The following is a 14,228-nucleotide window of genomic DNA, read 5'->3' as shown; positions in this document are numbered from 1 at the left end:
TAGAATCGCAGTTCGCAAAAGGGACGATTAGATTTTTATTATGTAAAAAATATAGGAAAATAACATCTCTCAACATACGAATATTCACGAATATAAACACACCGAATAATCCTAAGAAAAACTCAATGGACGAATCTCACTTAACATCCACTTAACGTAATAAAAAAGTAAAGGATCTTTATTGCGCACGTCCATGGCATTGGAACTCATCGAGCAAATGGCTTGATGCAGGTCCGTGCAGTTCTGTAATCGAATTATTAGTCCACAGAATAGTATTCTCTATTTTCCGTACTTACGCTAATGTTTCGCCAGGTTTCTTGAAAGTCCAATTTAATGACGTTAATATCGTCCGAACAAAGCTCTTGCACCTCCACAAAGGTTGTCCTTTCGGGTGTGATGCGCAACTTAACTGTCGATAAATCCGAATGGTCTTTTGCATTCTTCATGCCCACAATGATGTCGCGACGAGAGGCCAAGCGGTTCCAGCTGGACCGATAGAACTTCATCAGCTTGCAGTGGAGGGCCATCACGTCGTATGTGTGATACTCTGTGGCCACATGCTTGATGGAAATGTAGTCCCTTTGGATGTAGAAACACGCATCATTCTCGGCGAAAATATTGATGTTCTTCTCCACAAAAATCTAAGCGGAGAAATGGCATACAAGAGGCATACAAGTCTGAGATCCTTCTCTGGCACTAACCTTCCGCAAGTCACGAAAATCGGAAACAGGCTCTACAATTTCAAGATATTTGACTGGTTTCGCCGTATAAGCGTTGCTCAATTCCGTAGCATAGCCGCGCACTCCCTTCGATGTAATGTATAAATATATTCGCACATGGTACGTGTCCAACTGGAGAATGATCTCATCGGGACTGTTTCGGGGAATGTGAATAGATTGAGAACAGATGATAGTAATATGATGCCGTAGAGTGCTCCACTTACTTCTCCTCGTTGGGCTGCAGGGACCAGTCGCGGAAGGGAAAATGCTCGTAGCGTTTGAAGGCCAAGCCGAAAATACCCAAACGATCTGTCTTAATGGTCATCGTGTGGTTCAGTCTGTCGAATGTGGTATCCACAATGTGCTTCGTTGTCCAGTGCAAGACCTCCGTCTTTGGTTCAATCGATTCCTCATTGGCTGAGGCTACCGATTGGAGTGATTGGCGTGATTCAGCTCTCGATTCCGAATGGTGTACTCTTACTTTGTGCTTGTGTCCTTTGGCTTTGGCTTGTGCCTGTGTGGCCGGCTCTTCCGAAATCATATCTTTTTTTCGGACAGGCCTCATCTCGGGGTCTACAGCCGGCTGCCGCAGCAGATACCGATCTTTGATGTTTTGAATGGTGCCCAACAAGCCGTGCATTGTCTCGCTATCCTTAGGGGCTTTCTCGCCATACTCGACACTCTCCAACGCATCAAATATGGGAAAGAGCCGCTCCGGATTGTGCTGTGACTCGAAATCGAAATCAAGTTTTGACAGTGCAAAATCCTCATCCTCGATACTGTGTCGTCGGACCAGACCCTTCTGCCTTGCTGCCTTTTTGGTGGCAAACGCCTCCTTCAGCTCCTCTAGAAACTCGCTTGGAAACTTGAACGAGGAGAGCAGGCGCGGTAGACAGTGTCGCTCCATGCTCCGTAATTTCGGATGATCGAGATAATCATTCAACGGGAAATCGGGCAGGCCGCCAGATTTCTCAAGCTGAAAAGACCTCGATTCACTAAACCGTATGCTCGCCCTGACACTGGGTCGAAAGATATTGGCGCTCGGGGTTTCCTCGGTATCGTTTCCTTCGAGAATATGTCGCGGCTTTGGAGCCGCCTTCTTGTGCTTCTCAGTGGCAGTATGGTTGAGGGATACTTCTGGCCCTGGATAAATGGGCTGCAGACTCGTGAAGAACTGGCAGACCTTGGGCTCGCCCCACAGGCAAAGCTCGGGCGCCAGTTCCAGGACGACGATAAAGTACGGTAGCTCATCGGGATCCAACCTCATATTGCCGATATCCTCCAGAGTCAAGCGGAAGTTAGACGACCTCGCCGCTGAAAAGGCCGAGGCTCTGAGACTATCCTCGGGCTTGTCAAGGACGGCCACCACCTCCGGCATAGCGAGTAAGGCCCGGCCGTCCTCGTGCAGGATAATGTTGAACTTCTCGAATTGCGTTTGAGCAGGTCGGCCCACAAACATAATCGAGTATATTCCGCCGAGCATAATGCATTCGCGAAGATTTATCTGCCAGTAGGTATTTTCGTACAGTTTTTCGATCCGTAGTATACCATAGTTTACCCACCTCATCATATGTCAGGTTCAGTGCATTGGGATGGTATACCTCCTCCAGAAATGATTGGTATTGGGTCTTCTCCCTTTTGACGAACTCCTCGTAGATATCGGGCACCATGCCCGGTGGCACTATTGGCTGCTCCTTTGGGAACTTGGGTATAGCTGCCTTCTGGGCCTTCCTGTCCGCCCCTTTCGACTCTCTTGCCGCCTGTGCGTTCTTTGCGTTTATAAGCTCAATGAGTTCCTCGTACAGCTGCCGCTTCACTAACATCTCCTCCAAGACCTCCTTTTGTATCTCCAGCTGCATGCGCCACTCGTTTTCCGCCGAGGCCTCGATATCCACTATCCCAGCGGTGGGGTAGGTAGGGGACTCGGTAACCAAGAGCTCGTAGCTCTTGGCATTTGGCGAGTAGTTATCAAATTTGGTGTGGATGCAGCGCAGGGTGAGGCAGTCCCTCAGCACACTCAGAGGCATCTGCACCGAGACACCTGTGGTGCTCAGTTCGGCCAGCATAGCAGGAATTCTTGGGAACAGTGCAAGTATTAGGTGCAGAGAGCGAGCCGAGTGGGAAACAGAGAGACTTACGGCAAATTGTTGAAGCGCATGGGTGCTATCAGCAGACCCCAAATATCCATGGCCCACGGCTCACATTTGTAGCTCCACGTGGCTACCCTATTGTCCACAGTACTGCAACATAAATGTACTAACACATTCCATCCATAGTTTTCTATAACAAAAACTCACTTCATGTGGGCTCCTTGCATGCCCAAGATCCTGTAGGCAAGACGATCGAAGAGGCTGACGATCTCCAGCTCGATGTCGCCGCGAACCTGTAGGTTCCTGAAGGATTATCAATGCCGGAGACTATGTTACATGGTAACCCACCAGCAATATATCCGCCAGCCTTCTCACGCTCATTCGTTGCAGCTCCAAATCGTTGTCCAGCAGACCATCCAATCGCCGCAATGTGTCGAGGCACAGCTGGACATCCCTCTCGATGTACTCGGCCGGATTGATGGCCTGGACCTTTTTCAGCGTTCGACGGGTTCGGTCGACCCTGTAAATGTTCTGATTCAAGATACTGCGCTCGTCCACCGACAAAGTCCAGTCTATAGCCTTGTCCGCCTCAAGGTCCTCGAAGTGCCGTTCTTTGGCTAAGAACGTACGTATTTCCGATGGGTTGAAGGGTCGCGGCAGTTCATCGCAGAGCAGGTACTGATCCCAGTGGTCACTTCGAGTTCGTTCCTTCTCCATTCGATCGAACTCGTCGAGGGAACCTGCAGCAGATAATTACTCAGCGAATGGCGAATGGCTGCGAATCTTACGGTTTATTAGCTTCCTGCTAATGGCCATATCATGAATTCGACTTAGATGCTGGCCGTGCCGTACGAGCATTTCAGATTCGGGAATCAGCTCGAAAACTTCCTCTGGCTCCTTTTGCTTCACCATTTTGCCTGCCTTTTGGGACTTCTGTGGGACTTGTGCTAGAATTGTGCTGCCTAAGGGTAGATTATTGCTCAGCTGAAAGCTAAAGCAAATGCTGCACTGTTTCCAAAGTATTCTCCAAAGAATGAGGATTCAATCGAGATATCAATTATTTATTTTAAATTGGACCACATCCTAAAGCCTTCGCTGCCTTGGCTTGGCTTGCACCCAGAAAATGCAAAGCCATAATCTAATGCCAAACTTTGGCCACATCTCTCTGGCAGCTGCTCTGGCAACAAGGTGGGTGCGGTTGTCCAGGTTGTCAGAGCTGAGCCGAGCCCCACCCACCCACAGCCTCCACTCCATGCCACTCCACACGAATCGCCTGGATTTATGTTGGCCTTTTGCTCGCATTCGTGCCAAGAAAATACTTTTGACTCCCATATCAAACCCGTGAGGAGAGAAAGTGTAGATGCTAAGCTGGGGATAAGCCACGGACGTTGATTCGAGTCGAGTCGACCCGAGTATTGAGTTAAGTCCGAGTCCGAGTCGGAGTCAAGGCAAGAGAGCCCAAAGACAATACCTCGTTTCCAATAAATTGATTAAATTTTATGTTGCATTGTGTGTGTCTGTGTCTGTGCCTGTGCCTCAGTCTCTGTCTGGATCTGCTACGGATTTCTGGCTCCATTTACATACGAGAGGAGAGCATGTTACGTGGCATGTCAATGCTCTGGCCCCATGTCTGATCGATTACATTGATGAATGAATTTCAACAAGCCATCGCATTATTGGACATCAAGCCAGGAGGACAATGACGGGACACTGACTGCGACTCTCGACTCCTACACAGGCTCTTGTCCGTGGTCTGCATTCCACTCTCTCAACGTCTGGGCCTTGCTCTAGCGAAATTTATTTGTTGCAAGTTGTCTTTTAAATAAATTTGTTGTCAAACGTTGATCCCCATGGCATGGCCTGGCATGGCATTGCATGGCATGGCCATTACATTACATTCAATTCATCAGGCATTCATCGGCTGAGCAGAGCCTTAGTCTGTAATAAGTCAAATGGGCCCCCAGACCCCAGATACAATTTAATGAACTTGACAGACACTCTCTGCAATGGTGGAAATGTTGTACATTTCGCTGGTATGGAATGGTATGGCATGGTATGGCATGGCATGGAATGGAATGGTTTGGTATGCCTTGAGGGGCAGCCCCATTTAGGAGGCAATAGTTTTGACACCTTTTTCCTTTAAACAGAGACCCAATCAATATCAATTGATCTGCGCTGATCTGATCTGAGCCATCCCTCCGTTCGGCATAACGAGGCTGAATGAGTGGGGAAAATGACGAGCAAATCGCTTGGCAGCAGCAGCAGCAGCAGCACCAGCACCAGCAGCCCGTGCAATCATTCAATTATAATTTGCGAGCAATGAACAAGAAGCGAGAGATCTGTCGATGTACCATGTCCAATCCAGCAGAGTCCGCGTACAGGGTTGGGGAGGGGGGCAGGTAGGCAATCTCCATGGCAAAAGGTAGAAATAATAACAATTTCCTAGCCTAGCAATTGGATGACTTGCCAGTGCAGTGCAGAACGATGCCACGTTGCCCCTGCAACGGATGGATTGTTGTTGCCAACTTGCAGCTAACGAGTTCAGCCAGCAATTTCGTCTCTCCAATCGCATCCAATCCAATCCAAACCGAACCGAACCGTACCGAACAGAACTGAACTGCACTGAAACGAGCCAAAATTGCAAGCCAGCAACTAAATCGAAATAGAAGAGCGGACCAGCTACAGCACCAGCACCAGCTCCAGCTCCAGCTTCAGGCAAAAATAATTGACATCTGTATAAGTTTGCTATTTGATTTGCTGCCGTGTGCAGTGTGGAGTGCGCTGTGGAGTGCACTGTGGAGTTGCTTACTGGGATACTGGGGATACTTGGATGAGGATAACAAGTGGCCAAGTGGTGTTGTGTGTTGTCCGCGACTCTGTCGCTGTCTCCCTGTCTGTCCATTTTTCACCTGCACAGCGCGATTGCATTTCAGGCTCTGATAAATTACGCCAAAACTGAAGCAAAACCTGGCCATCTACTCCGTTCCAGTTGCAGTTGCAGTGGCACTGGCACTGGCACTGGCTCTGGAACTGCCAGTTGCAGTTTCAGTTTGGGGCTGAGAAAGTGCCAGTTAATGATTTTTGTTTTTGTTGTTGTTGTTGCTGTCTTCCTCCTTCTCCAATCGGGGGCCCGGCTCATTGGGCCCCTTATCGGGTCGGGCGGCGCTTTCTAATCGCTGAATTGTGGCCGGCCACATTGTGGCATGTAAATGTTGACAGCAACATGTTTACCGTTCGCCTCTGTGTAGCCTCTGCCGCTGCCTGTCCCTGCCCCTGCCCGTGCCCCTGCCCGTGCCCCTGCCCCACAAATGTTTCAACAATGTGGAAACTTGGAAACTTTTGGCATTTACATGAGAATTGTAAGCGCAAACATTTCGGTTTTTTTTTTTGTGTTCCCTGTTCCTAAAAAAACACATACAATATGAGCATAGAATTTGTCCGGCAAAAAACAAGATGCATTTGCTGTTGTTGTTGCTGCCGCTGCCACTGCCGCTGCCACTGCGCCGCTGCCGCTGCTGCTGCTATTGTTGTCGGTCTTGATGGTTGAGCAACAAATTGAGTCTAATTAATTTTCAGCAAGCGCTGCAAAGACTCCATTGTCTGCAGGGAATATATGTATACCCTTTGGTGGACGAGAGGAGGCTCATTAGCAGGGTAAATGGATCGGGGGGCAGAGGCAGGAGGCAGGAGGCAGGAGAAGGGCGCTTCATAGTTAAATCTAGGCATGAACCATCAAATTCAAACAACTGATAGGTTATCCCCTGCCACACAACAATAAACTCTCAATTTGAGAGTATCTCCCATTCGTCCAAGCGTATTTATCTATAGATACTTCTATCTTTTGGCCAGCTCTTAACGGTAGATGAATGTTTGAACAATGAACACTGCCATCATGAGGAAAGAGCAACGGCAGCAGCAGCATCAGCATCAGCATCAAATAAATAAATACTTGATTTGGAGCTCTCAAAATCTATGCAAAGCGGCATCAAAAGCCCCCCAAACGAACGAACAAACGAACGAACATTCATTCAGTTAGTTAATGCTTTAGATATGCAAATCAGGCAAAATTCCTTCGTTCAGCTTCTCCCCAGCTGATTGGCTGCCTGCCTCCATAAGCTCTCTGCTTAATTGCTGCTGCACCGTAATGGGGCCAGGTTGGTGGCGGGGGTTGGGGCGAGAGATTTCCATAAAATGCGAGCATTGTTAGGCAGAGCAGGAGGCCCCTACCCTAACAGGGCTACTGTTTTCTACGGAGGAAAGTGAGCGTGGAAAGTGGATGGGCACCCGAATGAATCTGTTTATGAACTGTTTTTTGTAGGTCTCTGGGCCAGTCGGGGTCACCTTTCGGTGGGAATGGATTCGATTCGATTCGATTCGACTGGAATGGCCATCAAATTGACTTCTCGTGTTGTACTGCTGCTGCATGCCACACCCCAGAATCTAGACAGTCCCGATAGCAGCCCTGATGGCCAACGCTGGTGGCCAATACTCAGCTCTCGACTTGGCTTATCACTTGACAGGCAACGGCGACAGCCGACAGTCGACAGCCGACAGTCCACAGTCGGCACAGTCGGCAATTTGCATGGGTCTCCCTTTGGCCAGGGGCCAAGGTACCCAGGGGGACACTGATATCAGGGAACAACTCATTACGAATGCGACACTCGCCTTGCGATGTGGCCTGGGTGCCGGGTTGCAACAAGTTGCAGCCCAGGAGTGGCGAGGCACAGTCAAATTGGCAAACTTTTAGCACTCTCAAAAGAGATACTTTTTCGATTTACGGGGCGTATGAGCAACGGGTCGGGTCATCACCAGAGAGCTGTTGAAGCCGAAGCTGACGCCGAAGTTGCAGCTGCAACGGCCTCCCCTCTGAATGAAATGCAAATTTAAGTGCAGCTGGGGAGCTGCTGCCGCAGTGGAAACCTGAACTGGAACTCGAACTGGAACAGAAACTGGACTGGGTGTGGGGTGGGGTGGGCGATGTCGATGTCGATGTCGATGGCTATAACTATGACTATGGCAATGACGTGGCCGGATCGGCTTTAAATAAATGTTATTATTTCGATAACTTGGCGTGTTTTTGCGGCTGTGCCCACGTTTAATTATGCCACAAACCGGACAGCCGCTGCAGCAGCCACAGCAGCCACCGCAGCGAATGGATTGGAATGGATACCAAAATCAATATCATTTCGTGCCGAGTTTTTAATGAACAATTGTCGGGGCACACAATTTTAGCACATTGTAAATAAGCAATTGAATTGGTGCTGGAACTGTAGCTGTGGCTTTAGCTGTTTCTGCAGCTGGCACTGGAGCTGTAGCTGTAGCTGTGGCTGTGGCTGTGGCTGGAAGTGAGTGGTATGGATATCTGGTCTCTGATTCCAAAAACAGACCGGGCGCGAGCCTGCCGACAGTTTTTATCGCCCCCATTCCGCACCCCCGTTCGCTTTAATCAAATTCACATTAACAACAGCAACTGCAACAGCAACAGCAGCAGCGACTTTAACTTTAACGCAGCTGCAACAAAGAAGGCAAGTCATGAGCAGGCAGGCATGCGGCTATTGCAGGGTATGGGTATGCTCGAACAGGCCCACATAAGAAGAGAAGAGGGAGAGAGGGTAAAAGCCTCTTTAATTAACATCTATGGTGCAACCAGTTCAATAAATCCCAACCAAAGCTCTCTGCTCATTCATTTCCATTGCATTCGCACCCAGGACGATACAAAATTGTATCCAAATATTATGCTCCCCTGATCGATTCCACGGTACTGAGAATATCGATCCATCGGCCAATCCCTGGCCACATGTTCAGTTATGGATTTGTATAGTTTTTTTTATACATTTTTTTTTGTCTCGGGTACACGCCCAAAAGCCAATAGCAACAATAGCGGTTGCAGCCAGCCGCTTGTTTGGACAAGTTACCAAAAATAGACCAGAGCAGACCAGACCAGGCCCGACCAGGCCAGAGTCTCGCTGAAATCGAACCAAAGACTGAGCCCGAGACTTGGATTGGTTTTGCAGCAAGACAAAAACGATGGAAACACATTATGAGCCGTGTGGCATGGTTGCGGTGAAACTGCGGATAATTGCTGCGGCTATGAGGCCGCTAGTAATTCATACATAAATATATATAGAATACGACCAAAAGTTGGGACATTTACGGCTCTGGGCAGGGCCAGGGAGCGCACGGAACGGAAAAGTTGAAAATTGAAAACGGAATCGAAATCGAAATGCGTTTGCGATAATTTGCATGCCCAAGGTTGGTTGCACGCCCCAGAAACGTTGACGCCTCTAATTGCAGGCCCCCGGTACCAATCGCAGTCGGAGTCGGAGTCGCAGTCGCAGTCCCGTGGTGGTGCTGCTGGTGGGGCGATGGGCAGTCGTCGGGGCATCAAAATTACAGGTTTATGCGTTTCCGTTCCTGCACTGATCTGACAGTTATTATAACCTGCATCCCATTAGCAGGGGACGGTGGATGTGGAACCCGTAATGAACTTGTCTAGGACCCGAACGGGCACACATCTGGCCAGGGCCCCGGCTCTGGACCGGGAGATATTGATAAGACGGGCGGTGGGCAATCGCGGGGCGCTGGTACCGCCACTGCCACTGCCACTGCCAGTGCCAGGCGGTGGCGGTGGCGGTGGCGGTGGGCATATGGCAGTGCAATTTATGGGATCAACAGACCCGTTAGTGCCAAATTACAAATGGGCTCATGGCAGCAAAGTGCAAAACAGACGTGGCAATAACCAACAAGACATTAACCCGGCACGGAGCGGAATGGAGTGGAGTGGCGCATGCCTCGCCGCGCCTCACACAGCTGCACTGCATCCAGAGTGCATATGCTGCATGGTCCAATAATTGCCAGGCCCCACAGTCCAGCGGCCTCACCCTCCGCGCCTCCGTGCCTCCGTACCCCCGTCCCCACCACACACACACACACACATGAGAGCTGCTGGCTGCAAGGCGGGAAGCTGGAATCAGAGCCAACGGCGATTCCACAAGATACGAGTACGAGTACGAGTACGAGTGCAGTTGCAGCACCGCCGTACCAGCGGATGGCCAGAATGCCCCACCAAAAGACAGACGGAGCGACGGAGCGACGGAGCAACCGACAGAACCGCCAAAAGACAAAACCGACCAACCGACAGAGCAACCGTCGCTGGCCACAAAAACATAAAACAATAAAGCTGGGCGCTGCGCTGCGCAAAGAATAATCGCATAAATCATGCGGACTTGCGGCGGCGTCTAAACTGCACTAACGGCAACGTGAACGAGGGCTACGCGAGCATCGTATCTCTGGAACGAGGCGCAACTTGGGCCACACGGCACAGTGGTGCGAGAGTGATGGGCTGACTGCAGAATGCAATAATAAATACCATTGCTAGAGCCTTAATTATAGGACATACAGAATTATCTACCTCAGAGGGCCCTTCGACTGTCCCTGGAATCCAGACTTATAGATTCGCACTCTCAGAGCTACAAATCTCTTACTCTACCCATCGATATGTATTCGATATGTAGGGAGCAAGCGCCCTCCGCACTCGCTTCGTCTGTGCGGTGACCCCCGGCTCACTCGCTTCGTTTGCGCCTGAGTCGCACATCATATACTGAAAAGCATCGTAAAATACAAAGACAATAAAGACACACAATATTACGACTATGTATGAGTAAAATATCGGGTGACCGCTGTGATCGCTACTCCAACATTTGGTTATTTCAGTGGCAATAATTCGTATCAAATATCCCTTATTCCAGAACATTGCCCCACTGTGAATCGAGCAGCGCGGCAACACTTTTCTTGCCTTAAGCCAAATTTATAGCGATCTAAGTAGGTATAAAGCGCTCATTTTGTGGCAGAAACAACGACGACGACGGCGACGACGACGGCGGCGACGACAGCGGCGACTTCGTTACGATTTCGAGGAGTGCCCGTGCACCGCCAACAGGAGTGCAGCGCGATGGCAATGCCTTTGTTCTCTTCCACATCCACTTCCTCCTCTTCCTTGGGCGACGACCGACCCATTGTTGTTGCTTTTGTAATTTCTTTATCCCGTTGGCAGTTTCGCCTGCACTCCGCTCCCGCTCTCTTCGTCCCTCTTTTGCTAAGAACAATAGAAATGCAGCGCACGAAAGCTGCGAGAGGCGGGAGCTGAGCGGAAGGGAACGGAGAGCGCGAAGAAAGCGCGGTCAGAGAAAGAGAGAGCTAAAGCCCGAAAAAATACCTGCGGCTAACACAAGGTGTATTTCCATAAGGTAGGGTCGTTCCCGTCTCCTTTTTGTTTCCCAATCTCCCCCTCAAGCACAAACGCAACTGGCACACAATTTAAGCAAAATATCATAAGCTCGCTCTCTCCGAATGCCTCACCTTGCTTGAATATACCCTGGCACAAATCCACCGTTGAAATAGGTGCATTCTGCAAGCTTTGAGAGGGGAAGAGCTGACAGCGGGCAGCTTTACCTCACCGCTGCTCACTCGTGCGCGATTTTCGAAAGAACTTCTTGTCAGGGCTTTCGGTACCGCTGTTCGGCCTTTGTTGTGGTTACGACTTTACCCAACACTTGCGGGGAGCGGGAGCGGTAGCGGTAGCGGCAGCAGGAGAAAGGCGACTAACTGGGACAAAGTTTTTGGGCAGCCGACAAAAAAAAACAGAATCGCCTTAGAGCAGGAGTCGCCCTGTGCGGTTACCCCCAAAGGCCCTTGGAGTGGACGCTTCAAAAAGCGGTCTAGTCCTGCGGTAAGTATTTGGTGAGGTAGGGCTTACTCATTAGGGGACAAACATTTTCTTTGCCCTGACTTATCAGTCGTTCTAATGCCTTACCCGAAGCGCAGAAATCAGCCATTAATCAATTGATGTGACAAAATGCAATGCAAAAGAAATGGATCGAAAAATGGACCCGCATTGTTTCAGCAGAAGGAAGCACAGGAGGAGGGGTGTTAGACAGGTCAAGCCGGTTTACTGCCGCTCCATCGCCTGCTCCTGCCGCTCCTGCTCCTGCTCCTGCCACCGCTTCATTATTATGCGCGCATTGTGCGTGGCCCGGCAACAGGAACTGGCCATGGACATGGGCACATGGACAGAGGAATTTGTAAACCCGGCCCAAAGCCCAGTCGAAGCCCATGCCGAGGCCCAACATGAAGCGTGCTCCGATTCTCAATTGCAGCGTGGTGCATATGCCTCCAGGGACAATTCATGCAGCTGACAGGGAGAGAGAGAGAGAGAGAGAGCGAGAAGATGGGAGAGTCGTAAAAGGAAGCCAGGCAAACTGCAGCTCGCAATTAAACAAAGCCCCTTCCCGGACCAGAGCGCCCTATGAGGAGCAGCGGGAGCGAAGCTGGACGCAGACAATGGCTCTGTCCAAAACTGTGCAAAACCAGTAAGAGCTTCATAGTCCATTGAGTGTAAGGGTCCTACGGATATCCCCTAATTCTACATACTATTCGCAGGTACTAGCCCCATCACAATTCAAACATTGCTGATAAATCAGGTGGAAAACCCATCAAATAACAGGACAAGGCTTATTGATTGTAATGATTATTGTAAGACCTGTATAAGCTCGTTAATGAGTGTGTCTTCGATCTGCCTGCCACATGCTTGTATCTCCACTCGAACACAACATACCATTAGTACCGTGTATGTGCCACGCCAGACCCAACCCAGAGGCATCTGCAGCATGTGGTTAGTGCGGGCACAGCAGGGACGAGGATGGGGTCGAGGCTCCCTCAAAGGACTCTAAACGCATTTCCGCCAACGATGACGACGGCCACGTCGCTTTGCATTTTATGCAAAACATCGCCTATCAGCCAGATCTAGCACGAAACTAGATTGAGGGGGCGGTGGGGGCAGGGGCAGCTGGAGCGGGCCAAATGTGGCCAGATCTTGACCAGCAGACCAGGCCAGGCCAGGCCAGACCAGACCACAGAACGAGCCGGAATGGAGGGCCCAGCCCCAACGCAGCGCTTGTCATATTTAGTTGGCAGAACAAAGCACTCGCCATAAACGCTTGCAAATCGCCGCCAAATCGCAGGGGAAACGCTTTGCTGGCCAGCATGTTGCATTTAAAGCGTTTTTAAACGCTAGAAAAACGGCCGGCTCTCGCCAGGAGGAACGAGTTTTAACCTGAAAAAGGGCAACCAATTTACATTTCTGAGAGAACTATGAGCCACATATGTATGCACCAGAGCAGTATTTTGGTTGATGTGTGGTTGAAGAGGTCAGAGGGGGGATTTTTGGGGTATTGAATGGGGTTTCGTAGGATAGAATTATCTACTTTTGACCTTTGTGCTTAGTGGCTTGGAACTCTTATACAATAAATGATCCCAGACTGATGGCTTGTTATCCCTATTTGCTGATGGTATTGACACAAGTTCTTCTTTTGCCCGATTCAGAAACTCTTTAACCTACTCTTGCACATGGTGTAGTCCCCTTGTTTATCTTTAAACAAAAAAAAAACCAAAAAAAGGGAGCTGGGTCCCCTGCTTGGCCCAATTTGGTTAAAAACTTCAGATGAACTGAGGCGTGGAAAGAATTCACTGGCCGTGTCCACAATGCAAATGAGGTCCTTTCAGCGATACACCGTACACCGTACACCGTACACTTGTGCACACTGTGGTGGTGCTGGAGGTCTGGTCAGGGCTTGGAGCCTAGGGCCCTGGGCCTGGAGCTGTTTCCATCAGCATCTCATCTCCATCAGTAGCCCCATCATTGTCGTCGGGCTGGTGGGGCTACCCGCTGGTGACAATTTAACACACAAATTCAGTGAAGCGACAACTTGGGCACAGGCATAAATTTACAACATCCCCCCCCACAGCCCCGCCACCCACACAGGCCTCTGATCTGACGGCAGGGGGTTGGTGCTTTAATTTTCCTTTTTCTTGCAGTTTTCCCTTCGGTTCGGCTCCGGTTCGGCTTTTTTCGGCGCTTATGCTCAAAGCCAGTGAAGCAGAAAACTTTACAATCCATCAAATTAATGGAGCAATGTGTCACGAGGAGCACTCGTAGCGCTCGTCGCACCACCTCCTTCGATGCCTGATGGCTGATGGCTGACAGCTCTCACTTAGATTCCCTCTGGTCTCGGCCCTGACAAAACCAACTGGAGCTCCTGCTCCTGCTCTGTCCCGACTGCTGCTGGTGAAATGTCATCAACTTGAAATTGTAAATCAAGCAAAAATTGATTGAACAAAGCGCAGAGCGCTTAAAAAACCAAAGGAACAGAACAATGAGGCAAAGGGCACACGGGACACGGGACACGGGATATGGGATGGAATATATCTGTATAGTGGCAAGGCTTCAATCTGTTGAATAGATTTGTGCATAGAGGATGCACTTGTGAGTGTACTCAGAGATTGCGAGGGTCTGGGCTGACAGTAGAAGTAATTGATTAACATTTGCGGATCAAATGGTGAATACCATTCAAATGGCGTATCA

At 49.8% G+C, this 14,228-nt stretch overlaps 1 protein-coding gene across 3 annotated transcripts; it reads right to left on the bottom strand.

The window, feature by feature from the left end:
* Positions 1 to 5: 5 nt before the first annotated feature.
* Positions 6 to 5,825, bottom strand: LOC6900381 (uncharacterized). Of its 3 annotated transcripts, none has more exons than XM_033384985.1 (9): positions 3,598 to 5,062; positions 3,158 to 3,549; positions 3,017 to 3,102; positions 2,858 to 2,959; positions 2,282 to 2,795; positions 944 to 2,223; positions 702 to 873; positions 297 to 641; positions 6 to 243 (listed from the first exon to the last, which is right to left on the bottom strand). In XM_033384985.1, exons 1-9 carry the CDS (start codon positions 3,719 to 3,721, stop codon positions 112 to 114), a joined length of 3,147 nt encoding a protein of 1,048 aa, XP_033240876.1. In that variant the 5' UTR covers positions 3,722 to 5,062; the 3' UTR covers positions 6 to 111. The 3 variants fall into 3 exon arrangements, 1 of the variants encoding a protein (XP_033240876.1); XR_004470618.1 differs by having other exon boundaries at positions 102 to 243; positions 297 to 579; positions 3,598 to 5,066; XR_004470619.1 differs by lacking the exons at positions 6 to 243; positions 297 to 641 and having other exon boundaries at positions 732 to 873; positions 944 to 1,142; positions 1,201 to 2,223; positions 3,598 to 5,825.
* Positions 5,826 to 14,228: the final 8,403 nt, after the last annotated feature.

The sequence above is a fragment of the Drosophila pseudoobscura genome, chromosome X, assembly GCF_009870125.1.
Source record: "Drosophila pseudoobscura strain MV-25-SWS-2005 chromosome X, UCI_Dpse_MV25, whole genome shotgun sequence".
NCBI lineage: Eukaryota > Metazoa > Arthropoda > Insecta > Diptera > Drosophilidae > Drosophila > Drosophila pseudoobscura.
Note: the sequence above shows the minus strand (reverse complement) of the source record. Positions and strands in the feature narration are given on the sequence as shown.